The sequence below is a fragment of the Hyperolius riggenbachi genome, chromosome 6 (assembly GCF_040937935.1).
Source record: "Hyperolius riggenbachi isolate aHypRig1 chromosome 6, aHypRig1.pri, whole genome shotgun sequence".
Lineage (NCBI taxonomy): Eukaryota > Metazoa > Chordata > Amphibia > Anura > Hyperoliidae > Hyperolius > Hyperolius riggenbachi.
This window is the reverse complement of record NC_090651.1, coordinates 219,547,834-219,575,045: the sequence shown is the minus strand read 5'-3', so window position 1 is coordinate 219,575,045 and position 27,212 is coordinate 219,547,834. Positions and strand designations below refer to the sequence as shown.

The following is a 27,212-nucleotide window of genomic DNA, read 5'->3' as shown; positions in this document are numbered from 1 at the left end:
TGTGTGTGTGTGTGTGTGTGTGTGTGTGTGTGTGTGTGTGTGTGTGTGTGTGTGTGTGTGTGTGTGTGTGTGTGTGTGTGTGTGTGTGTGTGTGTGTGTGTGTAAGCTGCAAGTTGAACTGTAGTTAAACTTTTTTTTCTTTTTTTTTTTGAGCATTCAAGGTTCAAAGTTGATACATTAAGAGTTCTGTTTTTTCTTTATTTTGATTGCTATGATTCTATCAAACCATGAGATATTGTATTTTTCCAACTGATTTGTCAAATCTGTACATAGTTTGGGACAGTTAAGACAATAAATCAATATTGATAGCTGTTAGGTGAATTCCTAAATAATGTAAATTTGCCATTCTCACTAGATGGGTAAGGAGTGCTCTAATACCTAGGTTCTCAACGTGCGGTACGCGTACCCCAGGGGGTACTTCTGATGGTTCCAGGGGGTACTCGGGCTTGCTATACTTAACCAAGAATAACAAATTTAGAGTTTTAGAAAATGATAAATCCCATTTAAACAACACCAAATTAGTATTTTAGCTAAATAAAAGCAATAGTAAATGCTTGGAAATTGTTTAGAACCTATTATCTTGTAATATGATACATACATACATTTGTCAAGGGGTACTTGCGATAATGTTTACTGTGCTAGGGGGTACTTGGCGAGTACAGGGTTTTAAAAGGGGTACATACTAATAAAATGTTGAGAAACACTGCTCTAATAGAGCTATTTCTTGTTTTAAGATGTGGTATATTTAAAGTGTTTTATTTGTGGTTGTTAATAGACCTGATATATCTTCAAACTTCTCTAAAGGTAACCATACGAGATTCTTTTTTTCTTTTCTTTTTTTTTTTTTTGATAAAAGATTTTGACTTATTAGATTATTTTATCAAACCTACCATACACCATTCAATTATGAAAATCAGGTCGATTACTTTTAAAGCACATCTGGTCAGATTTTTATCCAAAAAACAGAATAATCAATTGTTTTTTATCGATCAAAAAATTATTATTTTCAATTTCCTCTTTTCAATTGTTTTGGTCAAATATACTGTAGAATCAAAACTACTTATTAAAAACCAAAGCCAAGGATTGAACTTCATCCCAATCAGTATTATCCCCTTTCCAATGAGAAATCTTTTCCTTTTGTCAAAAGGATCATCAGGGATCTCTGTATAGCTGTACAGCCCCCACAGTGCGATGTCAGCACCAGGATGCTGACATTACATTGTGGGAACCTTGTTACATTGAGGGAAATAACAGCTGTTTCCACCTGCCAAAAAAGCAGAATCTCCTTCCACAGACATCACCTGCCAGCAGTAAAGATGTCCCCATGTGATACATTTTCCGAATGTAAATCAGGGAGAGGAAAGATTTTACAATGGGCAAACACGGACTAAATCATTTATAAATACTTTTTGTAAAAATTAAGCACTTTATTTTCATTACATTATTTTCACTGGAGTTCCTCTTTAATAGGGATGATCAAAGAGATGCAAATTCTTCTGAGTTTATGCAAATTTGTATGCAAAAATTGCAAATATATGCAGCTTGAAAATGGACCAATCAAGTTAAACCTGGGTTTAAATTGATTGGTCCATTTTCAAACTGCATATATTTGCTTAACATTTCTGAAGTACTGTATTTGCATTTCTTTGATCATCCCTACTCTTTAAGCCTTTTAGAAAACTTGTAAAGAGATACCCAGCTTTGTAAGCGTTATGGGCAGATCATCTGAGAACAGCCAGATTTTATAATGGAGGCCTTATCCCTTTAGATCTGTGCAGGGCTGGATTTAGGTCAAGGCCGCCTAGGCCATGGCCTAGGGCACCACAGGAGCAGGGGCACCAAAGCAACAGGCTAAACTGGTGCAGGATTTGCAAATGCTGCAATTCAGGGAGATCAGGCGAGCGCCTGATCTCGCTGCTGCAAGCCACTTGGGCAGCTACGGACTTTGGCAGCATTGGAGACGGAGGGGAAGAGGAAGCTTCTGCACTGAAGATGAGCAGAGAAGTGAGTGACATGGATGGCTGCTGCAGTGTGGAGGTGAGCTGTTCTGAAAGAGGGGGAGTGGGAAAGGGAGGATTTAAGGGAGTCATCAGGCTACCTATACGGGAGGGGAAGGGGTCATCTGGCTACCTATACGGGAGGGGAAAGGGTCATCTGGCTACCTATATGGGAGGGGAAGGGGTCATCAGGCTACCTATACTAGAGAGAAAGAGGGGATCGGTCATCAGGCTACCTATACTGGAGGGAAGGGAAGGGAGGGAGGGTTCATGTGGCTACCTATACTGGAGGGAACGGGATAGGGGTCATCTCGCTGCCTATACTGAAGGGGGGCGGCTGGGGACATTGGCCTTGGGCGGTAAAGAGTACAAATCCGGCCCTGGGTCTGTGATATGGAAGGTTTGCCCTATACATTTATACACAAGAGGAGAAAAAAGAGCAATGGTGATAATGGGTATCACTGCATTGTTCATTTCATTATTGCCATCAATGTATTATTGTTTTTTTATTGTTTTTGATTACAATTTTGCCATGTACAAGTAAACATTCAATACAAGAGAATAACAAAAAAATAGGCCAGAATGTACATGGAAATGATTCAACAACATATTAGCAATTGAGACAGGTGGGTCATACACAACTGGAGGTATTATTCAAGCGCAGAATGCAAACGGGGTTACAGCTGGCGTCAACAGTATCATATACAGAAAATAAACTAAGACCTATGTGGTCAAGGGCTTGCCAGGAGGAAAGTGCATCAACCAGTTCATCTATATCTGGTCAAATATATGCATTTTGTATGTAAGGGTATAGGATATCTGTTCCAAATGATATAGCCACAATAGTGCCCAGTCAGAGGACACTTCCAGAATCTAGCAATTAAGCATCTGTTACCGTCACAAACTAAGGCTATACATTTGTTTTGATACCATCACCCACTATATTTAATGTCTATGGTTTGTGATAGAGGTCATTTGCCATGTTAAGGATTCAGGTATAAACCCCAATCTCTGTAATACATAAAATACATTTTTTTCAGGACAGGGTGTAAAAGCTTTCCAAATGTGTGTGTTGGGATTATTCCCTTTTGTATACAAACTGTATTTGCTGCATGTCAGTTTTTTTGCTCTGTACAGTAAGTATAGGATGAAACCACCACTCTCTATAGCACACTGACCAGTTTAGAGGGGTGGGTTGCAATGTATCTACCCAGTTTAAATTTACCTTTAGTTTGACACATCTTATGGTTGACAACTAACACATTCACTCTTAGGGCCGGTTCACACTTGCTCTAAAAACGTATCCGGGGCTCCGTTTTTCAGGATCAAAACCAGAGCCACGGATAGCAATGTTAAAAATAGCAGCCGTATTCACCTAACCAAAACAAATGGATCCCCCTCTACACAGGCAATTTTGGCCACAGAAACGGATCCGTTTCTGTGTCACAGCCTGTGGGTGGGGAGGGAGCTGCCATGCTGGAGGAGGAAGCAGCCAGGATGGGGGTGACAGCAGTCGGCGGGGAGGGGGGGTTGCCCCCTCCCTCATGTGGGTCCCCTGTCCCCGCTACCCTTCCAGCTATTTGTGCAAAATTTGTTAAAATGTAAAAGTATGCAGCGAGCGGGAAGCTTACCTTCTCTTCACTTCCTCCGCTCGCTGCGTCACTTCCTGCAATGTCGCCCTCCGAAGTATAGAGGGCGACAATGCAGGAAGTCAAGGGGCGAGCAGTGAAAACGCAAGAGAGGAAAGTAAGCACCCCCGCTCGCCGCATACTTTACATTTGAACTAATTTTGCACTAATAGTTGGAAGGGAGAAGGGACGGGGGACCCAGGTAAGGGAGGGAGCCCCCGTCCCAGCTGACTGTCACCCCTGTCATGGTTGCTTCCCCTCCAGTTCGGCCAACTGGAAACGTATGCTCCAAACAAGCATAAAAAGCATAAAAAAAACGGAGGAAAAATAAATAAATAAATTACCAAACTGGATCTGTTTAAAACGGATCCGATCTGTCATGGACTAGCATGAACCTAGCCTTACAGCACAACTATGATAATGTTTTGAGTTCATCAGCTGTATATGTTTCAAACACCCCTTGTAAAAGATATAAAAAAAAATTTGATTTAGTGATTATGTGAGTTCTCCAGTTCTGTTTAGAAGAGTTTTGAATGTCACAGAAAGGAGATCAGGTCAGATCCCAAGAGGGAATAGCTTGGGTGCATCGCTCTTTGATGTACTAAGCTGTGCAAAAATGTTTTTATTGCATGCCATACAGGATTACATTGTGATTTTACTTTCATGTTGCCCAGAGTTCAGCTCTAAACCCCCTGCATGAAGGTGCACAAATATGTGCAAGTCTTCTGGGTATGTTCAGCCTTACAGCCAGAAGCATATGACTTTACACATTCTGTACCATGGCTCTGTGGACACATGAAGTCATTGGAAAGCATTGGAACACAGATCCAGAATGGCAATACAGAAAAATTACAACAAGCCTGAGCAATAACAAATTTGCTGCTGTAAGACCTCTGCAGGTCAAAACTGTGTAACGGTGCCCATGCATTACTCAATTTGCAGCATTGATATCCAGCACATTTGATTACAACAATAGAATTTGTCAGAGATCAATGCTGCAACATGACTGATTATAACTTTGATCAATTTCCAGTTGGAATCAATTGATATTATCAACCAGCATGCTGGAAAGACCTCGCTCAAAAGGGTCCAGTTGGGTGCGCAACGATAGCAACCATCGATCTCCTGGTGACTGACAAACCACCAGCAGGTCGATCCCCATGTGTAAAGTGTTCCCCTGGCCCGTGGTGAATGTCAAAGCAGTGCTGAAGTTCACCTTCCACTGGCGCTAGTTTCCTGTGTCTTCTCTTCATCACAAACAGGTGCCTGTACCATTGAACTTAATGGTACATATGAAGTCATGCATGCGCCACCAGGTCACGGGATACAGGCATCCTGGTGGCATGCCATCAGAGAGGTAAGCTCTGCAACACTCTCCGTGTTACATAGGGGAGACCCGGGGGGATTGGCAGGTGGAGGCGCCTGCACAGATTCATGCTGAAATCTATTGGATATCTGTGTGCACTACACTGGCAGCAAAATAGCCATCTCTGACCAGATTCAATCACAGAGGCATCTATCTGATGGTAGAAACTGATGCCCACCTTAAAGAGACACTGAAGTGTCTTTTTTTTTTTTACCTTATTTTCTTATGCAGCCAACCTTCAGCATTAAGTTCTAAGCAGATATGCCACATTCCCGCAGCAAAACAAGGTATTTATGCCCCAGAAGTAGCCCAGCAAAGTTCCGCAGAATTTTTTTTCATGGAAGAGGCAGATCTGTGCGTAGTAGCTCTGCCTCTACTCCAGTCAATCTCCACCGATCTCTACCTCTCCCCACCCCTCTTAGTGAAAGAAGACTGAGAGGGGCAGAGAGAGGTGGAGATCAGCGAAGATTGACTGGAGAAAAGGCAGAGCTACTGCGCACAGCTCTGCCTCTCCTGGGCAGCAAAATCTGCAACTTGAAAAGTTGTGGAACTTTGCTTTGCTATTTCTTGGGCATAAATAACTCGTTCTGCCGCGGAAATGCGGCGAATCCACTTGGAATTTAATGCTGAAGCTAGCTGCATACGAAAATAAGATAAGAACAAAGACGTTTCAGTGTCTCTTCAAGTAATACAAAAATGAACATGAAGCTACTACTGCATACTAGGAACAAAACATGGCACTTTTTTCTGTTGGTCTGCGTCCACACTACACAGTGCAAATGCCATGGGCAAGAACTAAAATTAAATTAAAAGTTTGGGTTCCATCACAAATAAAAAAATTACAAAAATGTGAGAGGTGTACTTGTTACTATTATTTTGATGATTCAAAGCAAAATTACTATTATCTTATTTAATTGTTGACTTTAGAAAACATGCTGTCACCCCACCTCCAATCTGTATCGATGGTACGGAAGTGGAAAGGGTTCCCTGTGCACGCCTTCTGGGCACTACAATCTCCAAGGACCTAACTTGGAAGCCAACACGTCCTCCACTCAGAGGAAAGCCCAGCAGAGGCTATTCTTTCTACGCCAACTGAAGAAGTTCGGGATGGCCCGGGAGCTTCTGACGAGCTTCTACACAGCCACAATTGAATCTGTCCTCTGCTCCTCCATCCTTGTCTGGTACGCCGGCTCCTCTGCCAGCGACAGGCACAAACTACAGCGGGTCATAAGATCAGCAGAGAAAATCATCGGGAAATCACTCCCCTCACTAGACCGACTCTATAACTCCAGACTTTGCTCCAGAGCTCTGAGGATCGTAAATGACCCATCTCACCCAGGCTTCCGCTTCTTCCAGCGGCTCCCGTTGGGCCGGAGATTCCGGTCCATCTACACCAAGACTGCAAGACACAGGAATAGCTTCTTTCCCTCAGCTGTAAACTCTTTGAACTCTATGAACTTTCTTACCTGGCCCATTCGAGTAGCACTCGGTAGCACATGACGGCACTGCCGCACATCTTACATTCTACATATTTGAGCTCTAACTTGTGTTAAGGTTTATGGTTAAATCGCTGTATCTGTACTGTTTACTGTATTGTTTTTGTACTGTATTGTATTGTATGTCTTATTCCACACCTAGCCCTGTACACGCCAAAACCAATTCCGGGTACGACCTAGTCGTGCTTGGCGAAATAAATGATTCTGATTCTGATTCTGATTTAATACATTATTTTGAGAAGAATCAGAACCACTGGGATTTTTTTTTAAATGGCTAAGAGGAAACTATAATCCTACCACTGAAAAATCATGATTTTCCTACATTGTGGCTCTTTTTTTATTTATTACATGGAAAAAAGAATCTTACTAAAACCTGTAACTAGGTAACTTGTAGAAGGCCTTATCATTATTCTGGAGTGTAATCTTTAAAAAAAAAAGTTTTATGTGTATATATATATATATATATATATATATATATATATATATATATATATATATATATAAAGGGCGGAGGTTGCCTTGCAATCACCAGCTGGGCTGAGGCTGCTTCAGACTACCATCTGGACTGGGGCTAGACTGCGACTCATGATAGAAGGGAAACAAACTCTATCCCTTCCAGTATAAAGTAAAGAGGTAGTGCAGTGTCCCACGGCAAGTTCACACCTCCAGCACACAATGTACATTTAAAAGGACTTTAATGTGACAAAAAATAGATAAATAGCTATTTAGTCATGGGTTTGCCAAGCCTTTTTAAATACACATTACAGGGATAATTGCAGACCCTTCTCTCTTGTTTGACACCTGACAGAACTGGAAACGCACACTGACTAGATTGGGGGCTACACTCAGGGGCACCTCTAGCCTTTTTGTCACTCTAGGCAAGAAATAGTGTGCACCCCCCCCCCCAAACCCACACACACAATAAAAAATAAAACATATCACATACATTATATAACATTTTGCACATGATATATGTCATCAGAAAAGGATTACTCTGAAATGGGGCCCTAGGCAAGATAACACTTTTTGCCCTCCACTGATGGTCAGCTGGCTTATTTAGTTAGACTTGGTGGGGGCTTGCATCCACCAGGGCCCTAGACTCTCCCCAGACTCTAGGCAGCTGCCTAGGTGTGCCTTGTGGATGATCCAGCATTGTATGCCATACAGCACATACTGACACTATGCACCTCAAAAAAAAACAGCTCCCACACTACCAGTTCCAATGTCAGTCACATTGCAGGAGATTATCAAGCAAGACATTCTTTATTTCAGAATAATTTTTCACAAACATTAGGAGATATGCAAATATGTAACCACCTATTAGGGTAGGGCTGGAATGGGTATATCATGACATTGAAGGGCTGACATAGTGAGATGGTTTAATAGTTTGATTCATAACCCATGCTGGAGATAAGCACAGTGGGCCATATGCAATTCACTTTTTCACCTAAGTTTTCTCCTAGGAGATAATTTTAAATTTGTTAATAAAATACATTTTAAGCCATCAGAAAGCAAGAAAATGCTCAAAATAATTTTGTTAGTCCTTTTTCATTTACTTTTTGGTACTTTTTTTAGTTGAAAAGTGCTGGAAAGTTATTTTAATTTGAAGATGAAAAATTATCTCCTAGGAGAAAACTCAGGTGAAAAAGTGAATTGCATATGGGCCCGTGTATTTGTAGTGTAAGTGAGACAAGAATAAAGAAGTAAAATGGAGGGAGGAAGGGTAGTAGAGGGTTAGAATTGATCAGATAACTATGAGTGGAATAGAGGCAAAGTGGATAGTACTATTGTATTTTAGTGCCGAATCTTACGTTTGAACATTGGCCAGGGCAAAATATGCATGGATTTTCCGTCTTTAGATAGTTCATAATCTCCTACATCCTAAAAACATACTAAGTAGTTAACTGGTTTACCCCAAAACAATCCTATATTGAAAATATTAGACTATAAATGTGGTAGGGATTAGATTGTGAGCTCCACTGAGGACAGTCAGTGACATAACAATGTACTCTGTAAAGCGCTGCAGAAGACGTCAGTGCTATATAAATACATAATAACAATATGATGGTACATTACACTATGACTATGGTAGGGATTAGATTGTGAGCTCCAGTGAGCAAGGTCAGTGACATTACATAAACGGGCGCGAATGAGAAGTCAAGTGGCCGCGGTATTTTACGGGATGTCGTCAGGGATCTTAAAGATCCGAACCACAGTTGTAACGATTGAGGAATTATTTCTGTGGTCAGCGCACAAGATGCGCGCTGACACTGCGGAAGTCCTCCACAAGCGTATAAAAATGACAGCACCCAGCTTGGGTGCAAAGCACCTGTAGAGAGAAAGTGAGCACAGAGACAGAATGTGTGTGTGTCCACCAATCTAGTCGCCACCCGGCGACGGTGAACAAACCACAGCGGAAACCAAGTGGGAACGCAATCGCAAGAGTGGCGATTGCCAATAGTGACACATGACCAAGTAAGACAGAGCACGAGTGTAGCAAAAAAGACACAGCAAATAACAATGATCAGAACGCCAAGGAAAATAACAAACGCACTCGCTAAGCGCGGTCGCCGCGCGAAAAGCGCAACAGCGACAAAGCACGCTAATGGCGCGGTCTCCGCACGAAAAGCGCAACAGAGACAAAACACGCCAACCCTAACTATCAAATGAACCTAGAAACACAAACAAACAAACAACAGAAACGCTTGCTAATCGGCTACCTTACCTCAGGCAACAGCAAGCGTTTGCTCCAGACAAACAGACAACAGGAACAAGTCAAATTGGATCCACTGCTCCTCCGCAAGAGCAAGTGCGATCCCAACCGACAAAACGATTCGCTACCACCAACCGCTGGCGACAGCGCAATCGCAAGAACAAGACACGACAGAATAGGTAGTACAAATATACACAATCCTGACTGCACTAAACAGGAATGCAAGGAGCACTCCCAAAGGGTATCTACTCTAAGCTAGCAATAGTAACCAACAATGAGCAGAGGGCTGAGACTCCAGGCATGTTAGCAGGAACAAACCATCATGACCAGCAGGGAATTCTGGGAAGGAATGGCATTTATACTGCAAGCCATCAAAGGAAGCACCTAAGCAATTTGCATGACAAGTAGATACAAATTCCTCACCAGCAGAGCAACTCTGCAACTTGCAGAAGGGTGAAGGGTCTCTTTTCCAGGACCTGCAACACCCAGACCTAAAGAATGGTCAAAAAGCTCTCTGCCTGTGCAGACAGCTGAGCAGATCATTACAGTACCCCCCCCCCCCCCTCTAGGGACGTATTCCAGACGTCCCTCGAAACTGACATTTCCAACAAAGCAGTCTGACTGAACACTCATGAAGGCCGGGGCAGCCCGACAAGGCCCAATTCCAGAGTCAATCCTCCCGAAACTGAACTTATCGGAAGCAGAAACCACCGAAACATGCCCATCAGTACTACCAGTCTCAGCGTAACACCCATCAGAACTGCGAATGCCAGAGAAGAACCCATCGATACCCTCCAAGCAATACCCACCATCTTCCAGGGACCATCCAAAAATACCAAATCTGCCACAATAGCCATTTGAAGTGTCCCTTTCAACAGAGAAGCCACTGTTGATCCCATCCAGGGTACCAAGAAATTTTTTTCCCAGAATCTCCCAGAACACTTTGAAGCTCCGCAGAGATCCCAAGAGGCCAGAACGTTCACCAGGCTCACATGGAGAACTACCAAGAACCCCCATGGAACCTATGACAATTCTGGATTCAGGATTACCAGGACAACCATCAAGATCAGGGCTTTCAGGGACCACTTCTGGGCATGCAGGCAGGCAGGCAAAATCAGAACACGTCTCCACCAAGGAAGCATCTGAGCATGCTGGTAACCGAGACACACTTGGGCATTCTGGCTCACAGAGCGCATCGGGGTACACTAGCACAAGAGAAACCTCAGGACATGTCGAGGAACTGCCAACCTCAGAGTCCGACACGACAAGACCAAAACCAGGACCGGGCAGAGAATCATCATGAGTAGTGGTCACAAGTACTGGTCTTTCAAAAGAAGACTTGGATTCAGACTTAGAAGTCTCTGTGACTAATTGTATCCAACCAGAACTCATTATTGACTACGCATGACTGAAGCTCCACAAGAGCTGCAAAAGTAGTCAGTATAGCAGCAATGCCTACTGAAGTGGGCAACACCTCAGACGACCGTGCGGGGCAGGAGGCACCTCCTAAAAGTTCTGCACCCTTTGGGAGGAACTCGGAGACCTCCAGAACATCAAACAAAACTTCAGGAACATCATTTCCCAAGTTTTCTGATAAAGCAATCAAGGATTCTGAACTATCCATGTTACAGGGCCGAACCTCAAATACCTTCTGCGGACGGGGCAGATGTCCCAGGGATGGTTTTACCATACGTTGGGACTGAATCTCATCTTCAAGAACAGTATGCACAGGAATATCTAGTGAAACCAACACTGCCTCTCTGAATATAGTTTCACTACAGACAGAATCCTTCATAGCAGTCAAACCAGACTGCAATTCTGAAATGGCAGAAAAACAGATGAAATTAGCTGCAATACCTCGAGGAGCCTCTGGGCTTCCTGCAGGAGATTTATTGCAAGGTAATATTGACTCATCCAGAGTACAGGGTGGAAAGTCAGTACTTTCCTCAGAGCAAGAAAGGGACTCACAAATGTTAGTGTGAGTGGACATTATAGTTTCATCCATGGTACAGGGTAGACTCACAGAAACATTCACTGGAAAAAAGCAAAGATCCCTCAGTATCAGATTCACAAAACCAAAGCGCTGTCTCACCCTTAGACTCGGCTAACAATGTCGAATCCGAGGAGTCAGAACGCAAAATTTGTGAATCCAAGATCGCTTTGGGTTGTGAAACTAACGCTTCCAAAGCGCAAGCCTCCGCAATCTGTGGACCAGACTGCAAAGTGTTCAAGACAGAAACACTGGAACAACTGTCATCTGGCAACGTGCCATTACAGGTGTGAACAGAGCGACACAGATTTATTAGTCATATTAACATTACTCTTGAGGCTGCATGGTTTAGGAATTTTCCCCAAAGCAGGATCATAGATGGAAGATCTTAAAGAATCACTGGGAGAAAAAAATCTGTTTTAAAATGACAAGGGATCCCACATATCTTTGACAAAACTGACACATTCACGGCGATCACAATCTGTAGGAACACCTGAGAAACAGGCGTCAGATCGCACAGATTCAAACTCCACACAAGCAGGAGAAGATCCTTCAGAATTCACACAGGTGTCAACAACAGTGGTCCACCCATTCATTTCAGATCGCACAGTGTCTAAACTTACTTGCTTTAACCCCAGAAAGGCAGGAACAATCATCTGATAACGGTGTCACTTTATTGGAGTCAATTGGTTGGTGTGTGTGCAATTCATCCAAAATCGTCTGCCACACACAAATCACTGGATCCACAAAACATTTGTCACACTCATCCGAATTCAATCAACGTGTACACAGAATGAACACAAGCATTAAGAATCTCTTTGCTTTTTGCGATGTAAAAATCGCAAAACGCTTTCCAATCATTCTCGAACTCCTCAATCAAAGCCCCAATCTCCCATGGAGCAAATGGAGGCTCAAACAATCCTGTATCAAGATAACACTCATACGGGTTGGGATCAGGAGCATGCATAGATTTTCTTACTCCTCTAATATACTGAATAATTCTGCCTATCACCGAATCCACATATGCTTTTGCTTGGGGCACCAAAACCTGACACTGAGAAGTCTCTCTGGATTTATCACATTCAAGTGTGTTCCACATTTCAGACTTTACCTTTTTAGCAGCTGTATGTACTGAGACATTAAATGGATTGTTACACTGAATGGTTTTACATGGAAGGGATAGAACGGGCAGCACGGTGGCATAGTGGTTAGCTCTCTCGCCTTGCAGCGCTGGGTCCCTGGTTCGAATCCCAGCCGGGGCACTATCTGCAAAGAGTTTGTATGTTCTCTCCGTGTCTGCGTGGGTTTCCTCCCACATTCCAAAAACATACGGATACGTTGATTGGCTCCCCCTAAAAAAAAATTGGCCCTAGACTACAGTACTTACACTACATAATATAGACATATGGCAATGGTAGGGATTAGATTGTGAGCTCCTTGAGGGACAGTTAGTGACAAGATATATATATATATATATATATATATACACTGTACAGCGCTGCGTAATATGTCGGCGCTATATAAATACTAAATAATAATAATAATAATAGAACAGCTGACTGACTAGCAGGTACACACTCATCAAGTACAGGTGGTAAGCAAGGCAGTTTAAACCAGTGGGAGAAAATCAATATAAGAAACTGATAAGGATTATCATTCCAGGAATTGCTTTTCAAAATCTCATAAGCCCACACAAACAGATCTCCTTGCAATAGAGTATAAGCAAATTGGAGAGCTGACGTGGACGGATCAGTAATTTGAAAGGTAGGATTCAGAAAAAATCTTACACATTCAGAAAGGAAGTGCTCTTTGGTTTCAGTGTCGAGTCTTTTAAAGCTCTTAAAAGGTATACGAACCATATTTGACAAAAACATACAAATCGGAAATTCCCTCTACAGTGGGAATTTCGGTTTGGCTGGTCATACTGTAATAATTGGGGAATTATTTTCGTGGTCAGCGCACAAGATGCGCGCTGACACTGCGGAAATCCTTCACAAGCGTATAAAAATGACAGAACCCAGCTTGAGTGCAAAGCACCTGTAGAGAGAAAGTGAGCACAGAGACAGAATGTATGTGTGTCCACCAATCTAGTCGCCACCCGGCGACAGTGAACACACAACAGCGGAAACCAAGTGGGAAAGCAATCGCAAGAGTGGCGAATTGGGTAGAGATTAGATTGTGAGCTCCACTGAGGACACTCAGTGACATAACAATGTACTCTGTAAAGCGCTGAAGAAGAAGTCAGTGCTATATAAATACATAATAACAATATGATGGGACATTACACTATGACCATGGTAGGGATTAGATTGTAAGCTCCAGTGAGCAAGGTCAGTGACATGACTATGTACTCTGTAAAGTGCGGAAGATGTCAGTGCTAGATAAATACATAATAGTTCCAAATGCTGCTGGCTCCGCTGAAGTGTGCTCAGAGTAATGTACATAGTTGTGCACATTGTTCCCCAAGTAGCAGGGTTGGTCATAGAAACCGTGGGAGAGGGAGAATGATCAAAGGGTGAGGGCGAGCAGAGAAAGATAAGCTACATACTCACCACAGTGACCACTACGACCCAGGAAGATGGATTCAGCGAGGTCTCCTTCATGACAAGCGTCCAGCGATTCAGCTTCCTGCAAGCGGGTATGCGTGATGTCACGTGACATTACACAACGGGCGCAAATGAGAAGTCAAGCGGCCGCGGTATTTTATGGGGTGTCGTCAGAGTAGTCAAGTAAGACAGAGCACGAGTGTAGCAAGAAAGACAGCAAATAACAATGATCAGAACGCCAAGGAAAATAACGAATGCACTCGCTAAGCGCGGTCGCCGCGCGAAAAGCGCAACAGCGACAAAGCACGCTAATTGCGCGGTCTCCGCACGAAAAGCGCAACAGAGACAAAACACGCCAACCCTAACTATCAAATGAATCTAGAAACACAAACAAACAACAGACACGCTTGCCAATCGGCTGCCTTACCTCAGGCAACAGCAAGCATTTGCTCCAGACAAACAGACACCAGGAACAAGTCAGATTGGATCCACTGCTCCTCCGCAAGAGCAAGTGAGATCCCAACCGACAAAACAATTCGCTACCGCCAACCGCTGCCGACAGCGCAATCGCAAGAACAAGACACGACAGAATAGGCAGTAAAAATATACACAATCCTGACTGCACTAAACAGGAATGCAAGGAGCACTCCCAAAGGGTATCTACTCTAAGCTAGTGATAGTAACCAACAATGAGCAGAGGGCTGAGACTCCAGGCAAGTTAGCAGGAACAAACCATCATGACCAACAGGGAATTCTGGGAAGGAATGGCATTTATACTGCAAGCCATCAAAGGAAGCAACTAAGCAATTTGCATGACAAGTAGATGCAAATTCCTCACCAGCAGAGCAACTCTGCAACTTGCAGAGTGAAGACAGGTCTCTTTTCCAGAGACCTGCAACACTCAGGCCTAAAGAATGGTCAAAAAGCTGTCTGCCTGTGCAGACAGCTGAGCAGATCATTACAACAGTGATCAGGGGCGTAGCAATAGGGGTTGCAGCGGTAGCGACCGCATCGGGGCCCTTGGGCCAGAGGGGCCCCGAAGGGCCCTTCCTCAACTGCAGTATTAGCTTTCTATTGGTCCTGTGCTCATAATAATCATTTCGATAGATACATTGAATAGTGGTAATCAATAACACACTGTTCCCCATCCTTTTCTTGCACCTCTGACACTGTGGTTGCCATTGGCAGGTTTTGGTGCGCCGTATCCATTGTTATGTATAGAGTGCTTGGGGGGGCCCCATGTAAAACTTGCATCGGGGCCCACAGCTCCTTAGCTACACCACTGACAGTGATGGTCATTTTTCACTGCAAAAAGCTAAGTGATGTTTACATAATTGTGCCCATGTCACAAAGTCATGTAAATGACCACTCGTCGTCAAAAAAAATAAATCCTTGACGTCGGTAAAATTGTTGGAAAAATTGTGAGGTGATAGCATCAGAGAGAGGGCAAACAGACAGCATTAATGAAAATGCATTATTATGCCAGCCTCAAGTATAAGTAGTGATGAATGTAAGAGCACACATTACTTACATGTCCACTAGCATTGTTTAAGCTTTAGATGCTACCCTCCTATTCACTCGCTCACAGTGAAAGACAAAACCTGCATCCCCCACTGTGGCCATTTCACATTTTAAACACTGTCCTTGTGAATTCAGGGAGAAGTGGAGCCTGTGTGTCCTGGAGAGGGGAGAGGATCAGAGCATCCTACTACTCCATAGCTTGTCATGGCAATTGTCCTGACACCTAGACATGCCTGGCATTCTAACAGAGCACAGGGCTGTCTGCAAAGTTTACTGTTTGTTTGTGTCACTCTTCATACTCCACAGCATTTGGGGGTAGGGCGCTTTACACTGAATAGTGAAAGCCGTCTCAATTTTTTTTATGAAACCTTATCAGATGCATTTATTAGAACACTTGTTAGAGTAGAAACCCTTTTCTTTACATACTCTTAGTTGTCAGTCACTCAGGCTTGGGGTGGAGGGGCAGAGAACAGCTATAAACCAGACACCTTCTTCTTAGGGAGTGTCTATAAATCTGAACTTTGTAGGATTCTTTATCAGAGACTTAGCAGAAGGCTATTTGTGAAGAGAGCAGAAGTCTATTTCTCTCCAGTCCCTTACAACGGTCTTTTAGGACAGGATTTTTTCCCCTTGGACTAACAGTAATTTATTGCACCTTTCCCCATTAAAGCCTCTCCAAGCCACAGCCTGGGTGGTCTGTAGGTTAAGGCGCCTCTGGCTACACTAGGGTTGCTCTGAGACATGATGAATTATTACTGAACAGCTAGGGATGTTCAAATTTTACCTCCTGCTTTCTATATGCTTCCTATTCCTAACCACTGGCACAGAGATGTGAGACCTGCAGAGTTCCCTTACAACAAACTGTATACTCTTACCATTTTTTACGCTAAGTTTGCATCTTTGTTTTTGTTTTTTATCTCTATTAAAAAATTTATAGCAACTGCAAACCAAAATTAAAACATTAACAACATGCAGGGACCAAATGGCTTGTGACATCAAATGTTGCATAACATTTCTAGTAAAAACTTCCTGGTAGCTCTGCTGTTTCTTGTATAACAGGCTCACTTTAAAGATAGTTTTCAAAACATGACATTAAAAGGCAACCACAGACAGAACGCTAACTTATCATTGTCACTGAATTTGCATGTTTGCATTTTGCTTTCCTAAGCTCCATTTCACTGAAAAAACAAATCATAAAACATACAAATGAGCATAGCTGGTGAAAGCTTCCTTACATCAGAGCTCCTGAATACATGGAAGGGATCATTTCAGGATTTAAATGAAAAGATCAGGTCTTAAAGGCCAAAATTTATGCACAACTTGCCATGCTATTTAACTCAATTTGACAACAGCAGTTTCTGAAAAATATACCCGCACACTTTGCCTCAACTGGGGCTTTTAGAAAGATGGACACGGTCAACCCAAATCACAGTGAAAACGTCAAAAATAGTCTACAGCTGCATACAGGCCATGGATAAATGCTGCTTGAAATTATCCTCCCTGATTGCTTCAGGTGATAGCTTACTAGTGATAACCGACAAGGTTGTTAGTCTGCTCTCCGAAATGCTACACGGCCTGTTCTATGGAGAGGAAGACAAGCAGAAAGTGTTCCGACATCATTTTACATAACCTACCTGTATTCTTAACCCTTATAGTTAAAAAAAAGGAATGCAGCCTATGTAGACTTGGGACTGTGCATGCATATGTTTTTCTTATGTCACGGGTCACTTCAGAAACCCTTTTCAGTGTTATCTGCTCTTCTCCATTCATAACAAATAAACTTGAATTTGTGTGCCAACAATCCAACAATTTTATAAACACAGATCAATGCCCTAATATACCTGATAGTTAACTGTGTAAAGCCCAATAATTAAAGGAACACTGTAGGGGGGTCAGGGGAAAATGAGTTGAAGTTACCCGGGGCTTCTAATGGTCCCCCATAGACATCCTGCGCCCACGCAGCCACTCCCCAATGCTCCGGCCCCACCTCTGGTTCATGTCTGGAATTTCAGACTTTAAAGTCTGAAAACCACTGCCCTTGCGTTGCTGTGTCCTCGCTCCCGCTGATGTCACCGGGAGTGTACAGTGTAGGCCTAGTATGGTCTGTGCCTGCCCCGTGCGCTCCTGGTGACATCAGGGGAAGCAAGGACATGGCAACGCAGGCACAGTGGTTTTCAGACTTTAAAGTCTGAGATTCCAGAAGTGAACCAGAGGCGGGGCCGGAGCATCGGTGAGTGGCTGCGCGGGCACAGGATGTCTGCTGGGGACCATTAGAAGTCCCGGGTAAGTTGAACTCATTTTCCCCTGACCCCCGTACAGTATTTCTTTAAAGAAAAGCGAAAATATCTTTAGAAAGAAATATACTCATTGTAATGTCATTGGTTTAAATCCATAGATGACGCTGACTCGACTAAAGGAATACAAAATGATCCAAAAATGACCCAGCAGTCAGCAGTGATTGGCAGCACCTACCTTGACTGCTCGTCTTCTGTCGATACAGTCTGAACTCTCACAGACCAGTACCTTCTCCTCGGAGGCTGCCCGTTCATCTAGAAAGAAAGACAATATATATTGATATACTGGATTGGTTGGTTAGTGAAGAAGCACAATCATTCATTGCCATTTATCACCTTTGTCTGGTAATTTCACTTTTGGAACATGTCTAAAAATTGAAATAAAAAAACATGTTACAGTAACAAAATAACGACTTTCTACTTCTGGCTTGTTTTGGAAAGAAAATCAACTTGGCACTCAACAAATTATATATAACACAAACATCTGGATTTAAAGGAGCACAGCAGATGGGCAGAAGTGGGAATTAGGGGGGTAAGGGAATTTCTGCCATCCTTAGAATCAACCAACAGCTTAGCCATGTTGAGGTTAATGTCGATTCTGAGTGCAGCTAGACTTTTAAACAGCCCAACAGGCCATAAACCTTGGCAAATTAAACTGCACATATTAGGAAACATTCATTTTATATTATCTTCTGTTAAAACTCAAGTCAGTCTACAGGAGCCGGATGCCATATCAGTTTTGATATGAATGCCTTTATTTTCAGGGGTTCTAAAGCCATCCCAGGTTCTCCCTTACAACACTGCACTTGTATGGTTCTGGCTCAGGGGTTGCAGATTTTTGCTGATGAAAGCAAAAACCCTAGTTAGTTCAATCGGCCACTGCAGGTGTCATATGAGCTGCTTACACAGTCAGTTGAGGAGAAGAATCAGTGCACTGTGGGTTCAGGGATCTTGGTCACTATCTGAGGTCTTTCCGAGAGCAAAGCAAGGAGACTGGAGAAAATAATGTGAAGCATCACAGATGAGGACTACAGTGAGGGGGGCACACTGATATGGGCACACAACAAAGAGCAGTACATGGGGCACTGTATTGAAGGAACACACTATGAGGGGGTCACTAATGGGAACACTATATGGCAATCACTAAATGGGGGAACAACGATGGAGCACTAAAATAAAGCACATCAAGGAGGGGAGCACTAAAGGGGGGGGGGGGGCATTATAACTAAAGCACTGTAATGAGAGGCCACTAAAATGAGAGAGTAGTAATTCAGAATGCAGATATGTTCTGCAGGATTACTTTACTATAGCAGGTTGTGCAATATATTGATCCATGTACTTCTCAATAGTAGAGAATATTGTGGTTATGTAATATCCATTATTCATTCGCTGCACCCCTTAATTGCCACCTCTTCTACCAAGTCTACTTTTAACTGCCCCATCCTTCTCAGTTTGCTCTTCTTTTTAATTTAAAACGTTAAGCGGTATACAGTATATTGCAATTTTCACTCAAATGTCCAATTTCTACATATCTTTAAATTCTATTGAAATAAGGCCTCTCTCGAAAATAAACCCTAGCATGATTTTTCATGATTTCAAGAGATCCCCTGAAAATAAGCCCTAGTGGGAGAAAAGGATGCCTGGAGGTGTTGGGGGGGGGGGGGGGGGGGTCTTTTTTAAATAATAGGATAACAGAGGCGCCAACAGGAAAAAAAAAAAACACTAAAAGAACTTAAAAACCCATCTTGGTAATAGAGGAGGCAGTGGTGGACTCACCTCCTCCAAGCAGAACACACGACTGTGGATTTTCAGTCAAAACAATTTTATTGGATACTCCAAATAAAGTGCAACGCGTTTCGCGGGATACAAACCCGCTTCATCAGGCAACAACAGATAGGAGTAAACAGCATCTGCCAGTATCATCAACACTGAGCGCCTCTGTGCCAAGTCCACCCTTGGTGGAGGGTTGTACCCTTCCTTCTTCTACTACAGAGAGCAACTTTTTAATCCTGAGTGGGGTCAGACAGTGGTTGCCTACTTGGTAACCCTGGTTTGTGAGTATTAAATTAATATTATTACTCTTCCAATTATACATTACCAGTACGTGCTACACTATATTGGGCTCTTGATGTTCTCTCTTTTTCTCTTTTTTAAATAAGTTTGGCTAAGAAGGTCCCTCATCTTAGAAATTTGGGAGGTATTCATGTTTATTTTTCTCAAATGTTACTATTGCTAGTCTATACAGCAGGTTAAAGAAGAATGGCTAACTTATCAAAATTTGAAAACTTAGGAGAAAAGTTAATTGAATAGGGGTCATGGGCCCTTATTTAACTCACTAGGGCCCCTATGCAATTCACTTTTTCTCAAAAGTTTTCTCCTAGGTGATATTTTTATACCTTGTTTTAAAATACCTTTTAAACCAACAGCAAGCAAGAAAATACTCAAAATTATTTTGACAGCACCTTTTCACCAACTTTTGGGTAGTTTTTCAATCGTAAAATGCTAAAAATGTACTTAGAGTCTGAAGCGAGAATAAATCTCGCTTCAGAGCTCATAAATAGCAGGGGCACGTGTGCCCCTGCTAAAACGCCGCTATAGCGCGGCTTAACGGGGGTCCCTTCACCCCCAAATCCCCCTCGATACACCCGGGGAGCGCTTCCTGGTTGGGGCAGGGCTAGCCGCCGCAGCCCTGCCCCACGCGCGTCTGTCAGCGCGTATCACCGCCTCTCCCCTGCCCCTCTCAGTCTTCCTTCACTGAGAGGGGCGGGGGAGAGGCGGCGATGCGCCGCTGACAGACGCGACTGGAGGCAGGGCTGCAGCCGTTAGCCCTGCCTCCAGGAAGCCATAAATCACGACCAAATCTGCGACCAAGTTTCGCAGTGGTCGTTTTGGGGGTGAAGGGACCCCCGTTAAGCCGCGCTATAGCGGCGGTTTAGCAGGGGCACACGTGCCCCTGCTATTTATGAGCTCTGAAGCGAGATTTATTCTCACTTCAGAGTCTCTTTAAAAGAAAATAATTATTCATCTTCAATTTAAAATAACTTGTCGAGGCGCATGCGCGCGCAGGACGGTGATGGCCGCTTGATCTAGAGATCCTGGACAGGATGGCCCAAGGCTCTCATTCTGGGTAGTTCTTAGCTATCTGGACACTGAATATAGTGACACTAATCGCAACTGGAGAGGATGAGAAGCTATAAAAGCTGTGTCTGGTCTGGGGCGCTTGCTCCAAATGCAGCCTCTGCTGCATCGTTACCCTATACACTGATAGGCAACCGTTTGCTTTTTGTTAAATCCTTACTTCTCCTTTAACACCTTATGCACTCGGAGTGGTGCAGTACTTATACTTTAACTCTGAGCAGGTTACGCTCATTACTTTCCGTGTGAGAGGCGGATTGTATTTAACTATATGACTATATTAAAACTAAGTTCAGCTTACCAAGGTCGGGATTGGAGCGGACGCCCCGGACCGTTATACTGACACAGATTGCAAAATAGATGGACCGAACAACGCTGACTAGTAGCCTAAATCATATATATAATTGTGTAGAAGATTATTGCCCCTTTCCTACGCCCTTATGTAAACGTCCATATCCCGGTCCGTACGTGAACAAGCATATAAAGGGCCCTACGCCTCCCTGGCTCTGCTATTAACTAACCTGTGTCCCTATCCTACCCTGAATCAAAAGAGCATGTAGCGTGTTACACACAGGACCACCGTTGGAGGTCACTAGAGTCTCACATTCTAAATTATCAGCTTTTCAGAGCCAATATGCAAAGTCTGTCACACTAACCTGATACTGTTTTACATCTCCCTCAATCTACAGACTCAATGTTGAGAATCTGGACTATAGTACACACTATAGATAGTTTAGTAGGTTTGAAGTGCTGCAGATTGGCTTGGTGCCCCTAGCAGGCTCTAACTTCTGTGGTGCGTTCTCCTCTCCTTGTCCAAGACACGCAACCTGGATCTTATAGTGCTACACTGCAATAGCGGATCTCTAACCCCTGAACCTGCCCTCAGATGGAGGCAGACCCCCTCCCGCTGATGCTCTTCTAGCTCATGAAAGAGGCACTTATAATCCAGCACACTCTACACCCCGCAGTCAGACACTTACCCACCAATCCTACCATTGTCAGACATTCTTGGCCATTCAAGTGTAATATTCCCTTCATGACTATACTCCGTGCACATGCCATGCCCCTTCAGTCCCTTTCGGTTTTTCACCCTGGGACACCTTTACCTAGCCACCCACGGGTGCCGAGGTAACAAAACCATTTGGATAACTCTGTGTGAGTTTAATATCCTCAAGAATCTTCTGTGGGATGGTCTGTCCCTTCCCACATTCTCCTTTCTATTTTCCACTCTCCCTACTTTCTATCTCCCTAACTTTCATCCAGAGACGAGGGCCGACCTCTCAAGCTTCACTTACCGTGACCCCCCATGACTCACCCCATTAAAATAGCCTCGATTAACGCTCAAGGGCTTAACTCTCCATTGAAAAGAACTAAAGCTTTTCAACAATTCAAAAGACTACATGCTGACATCATATGTATTCAGGAAACTCATTTTATCTCTGAACATGAACCTAAATTTCTCTACAAAGACTACAGACAAGTGTTCTATGCTAGCGCTGCTGTTAAAAAGAGGGGAGTTCTGATTGCTTTTAGAAATAGTCTCAACTTTGTTCACACCAAAACCATAGCTGACCCAGAAGGCAGGTATGTGTTAGTCATGGGCACCCTACAAGATTCCCAGATTACTATAGTTACATACTATGCCCCCAACACTCAGGGGCGCCGCGAGGCATAAAGCGAACCAAGCGGTCGCTTGGGGCCTCACAATCTTAGGGGCCTCGGCGGCTCCGTGACGTCGGCGTGACGTCACTTTTTCCCCGCAGCCCCGCCGGGCTGGCAGAGCAGAGCAGGGCTACAGGAAGATGGCCGCCGCCGAAGCCCTGCTCTGGAGACTATGTCTCCAGTACAGGGCTTCGGGTGGCCATCTTCCCGACCCGTAGCCCTGCATGAATCAGCGCGGGAGATTGGAGGAGGAAGCCAGGAAGGGAGCTCCGTGGGAACTGCGCGCCTGAGAAGCCGGCCGGGAGAGGAGACCAGGGAGAGAAGACTTCTGCCAGTGCCAGCCTGCCAGGTGAGTAAATTCTTTTCTTTTTGCAGCCGCAGCCCTAATTGCGAATTTGCGATTGATTTCTGCTGAACTGTGCCCTAAATGCGTTTGATATCTGCTGAAAATGTGGCCCTAATTGCGATTGATTTCTGCTGAACTGTGCCCTAAATGCGTTTGATATCTGCTGAAAATGTGGCCCTAATTGCGATTGATTTCTGCTGAACTGTGCCCTAAATGCGTTTGATATCTGCTGAAAATGTGGCCCTAATTGCGATTGATTTCTGCTGAACTGTGCCCTAAATGCGTTTGATATCTGCTGAAAATGTGGCCCTAATTGCGATTGATTTCTGCTGAACTGTGCCCTAAATGCGTTTGATATCTGCTGAAAATGTGGCCCTAATTGCGATTGATTTCTGCTGAACTGTGCCCTAAATGCGTTTGATATCTGCTGAAAATGTGGCCCTAATTGCGATTGATTTCTGCTGAACTGTGCCCTAAATGCGTTTGATATCTGCTGAAAATGTGGCCCTAATTGCGATTGATTTCTGCTGAACTGTGCCCTAAATGCGTTTGATATCTGCTGAAAATGTGGCCCTAATTGCGATTGATTTCTGCTGAACTGTGCCCTAAATGCGTTTGATATCTGCTGAAAATGTGGCCCTAATTGCGATTGATTTCTGCTGAACTGTGCCCTAAATGCGTTTGATATCTGCTGAAAATGTGGCCCTAATTGCGATTGATTTCTGCTGAACTGTGCCCTAAATGCGTTTGATATCTGCTGAAAATGTGGCCCTAATTGCGATTGATTTCTGCTGAACTGTGCCCTAAATGCGTTTGATATCTGCTGAAAATGTGGCCCTAATTGCGATTGATTTCTGCTGAACTGTGCCCTAATTGCGTTTGATATCTGCTGAAAATGTGGCCCTAATTGCGATTGATTTCTGCTGAACTGTGCCCTAAATGCGTTTGATATCTGCTGAAAATGTGGCCCTAATTGCGTTTGATTTCTGCTGAACTCTGCCCTAATTGCGTTTGATTTCTGCTGAAAATGTGCCCTAATTGCGTTTGATTTCGGCTGAAAATGTGCCCTAATTGCGTTTGATTTCTGCTGAAAATGTGCCCTAATTGCGTTTGATTTCTGCTGAAATGTGGCCCAAATTGCGTTTTTATTTTCTGGTGTCTGGGGTAACTGTTGCTGCATTTATTATTTAATGGTCATAGTTGGCTATATTTGCTGTGCTACGGTTAAGCTTCGCCCATACAATGTCATGGCCGCGCCAATCTTTCGGCGCGCTACGCGCGCCTCAATCACCCCAACATCCATTTTTCCCCGCAAACAGCCCCGCCCCAATCCGCCCTCCTGCTCCACCCACATGTCATGGCCACGCCCACTTATGCGGGATAGCCACACCCATTTTTCGCCTTTCCTGTCGCACCTCCTGAAGGTCACCATGGCACATAGCGTTGGCTTACTATTTCTTTGTGGAGATACCAACTTTTGTCTCAACCCAGTCTGGGATAAGCAACTTCCTGGCCAGCCCAACCAGTCAGTAAACTTTGATACCAAGCAAAGTGACAATGTACGTAATCTTTTTTCCTCACACCATCTAATTGATATCTGGCGAGAACTTAACCCCTTTAAAAGACACTATACTTTTTACTCTAATCCGCATGCATCATCCTCCAGAATCGACCATTGCTGGACCTTGGTATCAAGTCTGCCTCTAATCAAATCTGCCGCCATACATCCTATCCCATGGTCTGACCATGACATGAATGTATTAGTGGTATCCTCTCTCACGCAGCGCCCCTCCGAATTCCGCTGGGTTCTAAATAGCTACCTTCTCTCGGAAGATAGTGTAGTGCAGCAGGTAAAGCAAGAACTCCTTAATTATTTCACCATTAACGAAAATAGCGAAGATGTGTCAGACCTCACGGTCTGGGAAGCGCACAAAGCGGTTATACGAGGAATACTAATACAAATAGCCTCTATACGAAAAAAGACTAGGCTCCAGACACTCACCAACCTTGAAAGAGAATATGTAACGCAGCACTCTCGTTTCCTCAATAACCCTAACCCAGATAACAAAAATAACCTGAGGAAGGCAGAAATTGCACTCAACCTTAGTATGACTGAACAGGCTGAAAAACAAATCTCTCGATCTAAACTAAAATTCTACCTAAAGAACAATAAACCTGATACACTCCTAGCAAAGCGCCTTAGACAGCCCGACCCAACGTTCAAGCCTGTTACCCTGCGAACAGAGACAGACCAACTCACCTCAAACCCTCTGAAAATAGTGGAATTTTTTCAGCATAACTTGACCAATCTATATAATTCCCCAGATGAGACTACGATACATGACATACAAACCTACCTATCGGATATACCTCTTCCGGCACTCCCTGAGGGATTAAAAGACCTCATGGATAAAGAAATCACTTTGGGTGAAGTAGAACAAGCTATTGGATCACTCAAACTGAATAAACAGCCTGGACCAGATGGCTTTAAAGCCTGTTACTACAAAAAATTTAGCGAGATATTGGCCCCCAGACTGCTTAAAGGGAAGGTTCAAGCAAAAAAAAAAAATGAGTTTTACTTACCTGTGGCTTCTACCAGCCCCATGTAGCCATCCTGTGCCCTTGTAGTCACTCACTGCTGCTCCAGTCCCCCGCTAGCAGCTTTCTGACCTCGGAGGTCAGGGCCACATTGCATACATTTTTACGCATTCCAGCTAGTGCAGGAACAAATATTTACGCGTTGCACCACTAACGCGTAAAAATGTATGCGTTAATGTTCCTGCACTAGCGGGAATGTGTAAAAATGTACGCAATTCGGCCCTGACCTCCGAGGTCAGAAAGCTCCCAGCGGAGGACTGGAGCAGCAGTGAGTGACTACGAGGGCACAGGATGGCTGCATGGGGCTGGTAGAAGCCCCAGGTAAGTGAAACTCATTTTTTTTTTTTTGCTTGGACCTTCCCTTTAAAGCGTTCAATAATATTCTCAATGGAGCCCAATTTCACACAGAGTCGATTACAGCCACGATCTCTATGATCCCTAAACCCAACTCTGATCACACAAAATGGTCCAACTTTCGCCCTATCTCATTACTGAATATAGATGTTAAGCTTCTAGCAAAAGTCCTAGCCACCCGCCTTAACTCTGCAATTACTTCAATTATCAGTAGCGATCAGGTAGGCTTTATGCCTAACAGACAAGCCAGCGACGGTGTGCGACGCCTTTTGCACTTAATACATCAAGCTCAAACTTCTAAGTTACCAGCTATGTTGTTGTCACTTGACATAACTAAGGCGTTCGACTCTGTCTCATGGCTCTATTTAGTATCTATACTCCAAGCATGGGGTTTTGGAACTAACTTAGTTAAATGGGTTAAAGCTCTTTATTCACACCCTCTAGCAACGGTAATTTACAACGGCTTTAAGTCATCCCCCTTTCCCATATCAAGAGGAACCCGCCAAGGCTGCCCGCTCTCACCCTTACTGTTTGCATTATCAATAGAGCCACTTGCTATCCAGATCAGAGATAGTAAGGAGGTTCACGGCATCCCGCTGGGAAAGGGAATGCACAAAGTAGGCTTGTTCGCGGATGACTTAATTGTTTGTATTTCACAACCCACCAAATCAATTCTAGCCCTAACAAAAATACTAAAACAATTTGGCACACTCTATGGACTTCGGGTTAATCCGTCAAAGTCAAGGGCCCTAAATATCTCTCTCCCACCACAACTGATGCGCGCATTACAAGATGCTTTCGAATTTGACTGGGACCCCCAAAAACTGCCTTATCTTGGCATCTATCTCACCAACTCCTATGAATCACTTTTCCATCACAATTTCCCCCCGCTTGTAAGGGAATTAACGGACTTACTGGAGTGCTGGAAGAGGTATTCGATATCTTGGCTAGGTAGAATAGTGGCCATAAAAATGACCCTTCTCCCTAAGCTGCTTTATGCATTTCGACTCTTACCTATTTCTCTGCCCACCTCATTTATTGAATCTATTCAGCGGAAAATCAATAGTTTCATCTGGGGAAACCAGAAACCTAGATTCAAGAAACTTTATCTATACCGTCTAAGGGAAGACGGGGGGATGGGAGTCCCTAACATCTCCCATTACTACAAAGCAGCCCAATTGGCCATCTTGACCAACTGGCATGTAGAGAGTGATAGGCCCACCTGGGTAGATATAGAAAGCCACCTTATCTCCCCTATTAACATCAAGAACCTCCTCTGGATCCTACCAGCACATCGCACTAAGATTGACAACCCTATTATAAAACACTCTCTTCAAATGTGGGATAGTTGTAAATACTCTGGGCGTCTAATCTCAGCCCATAGGCCGCTTTTGTCCTTCCTGGGTAACCCTTCATTCCCGGCAGCTTTAAAGTCTACTGGTTCATACCAATGGTGGATATCCGCCAATCTCCATAGGATTCAAGAGCTAGTCACCGATGCTGGTGTTAAATCGTTTGCATACCTACAAGAAAAAGTTGCAATTCCCCTCTCCGAGTCATTTCGAT

The 27,212-nt window shown here is 43.8% G+C and overlaps 1 protein-coding gene across 4 annotated transcripts in view; it reads right to left on the bottom strand.

Annotated features, from left to right (window-relative positions):
• PLEKHG5 (pleckstrin homology and RhoGEF domain containing G5) overlaps nucleotides 1-27,212 on the bottom strand; it is a 533,554-nt gene that overhangs the window by 435,325 nt on the left and 71,017 nt on the right. For all 4 annotated transcript variants that reach the window (XM_068240431.1, XM_068240432.1, XM_068240434.1 and 1 more), the window contains one exon: nucleotides 17,730-17,806. In XM_068240431.1, the coding sequence (XP_068096532.1) occupies nucleotides 17,730-17,806 (77 nt within the window). The remainder of the gene's footprint in view (nucleotides 1-17,729; nucleotides 17,807-27,212) is intronic.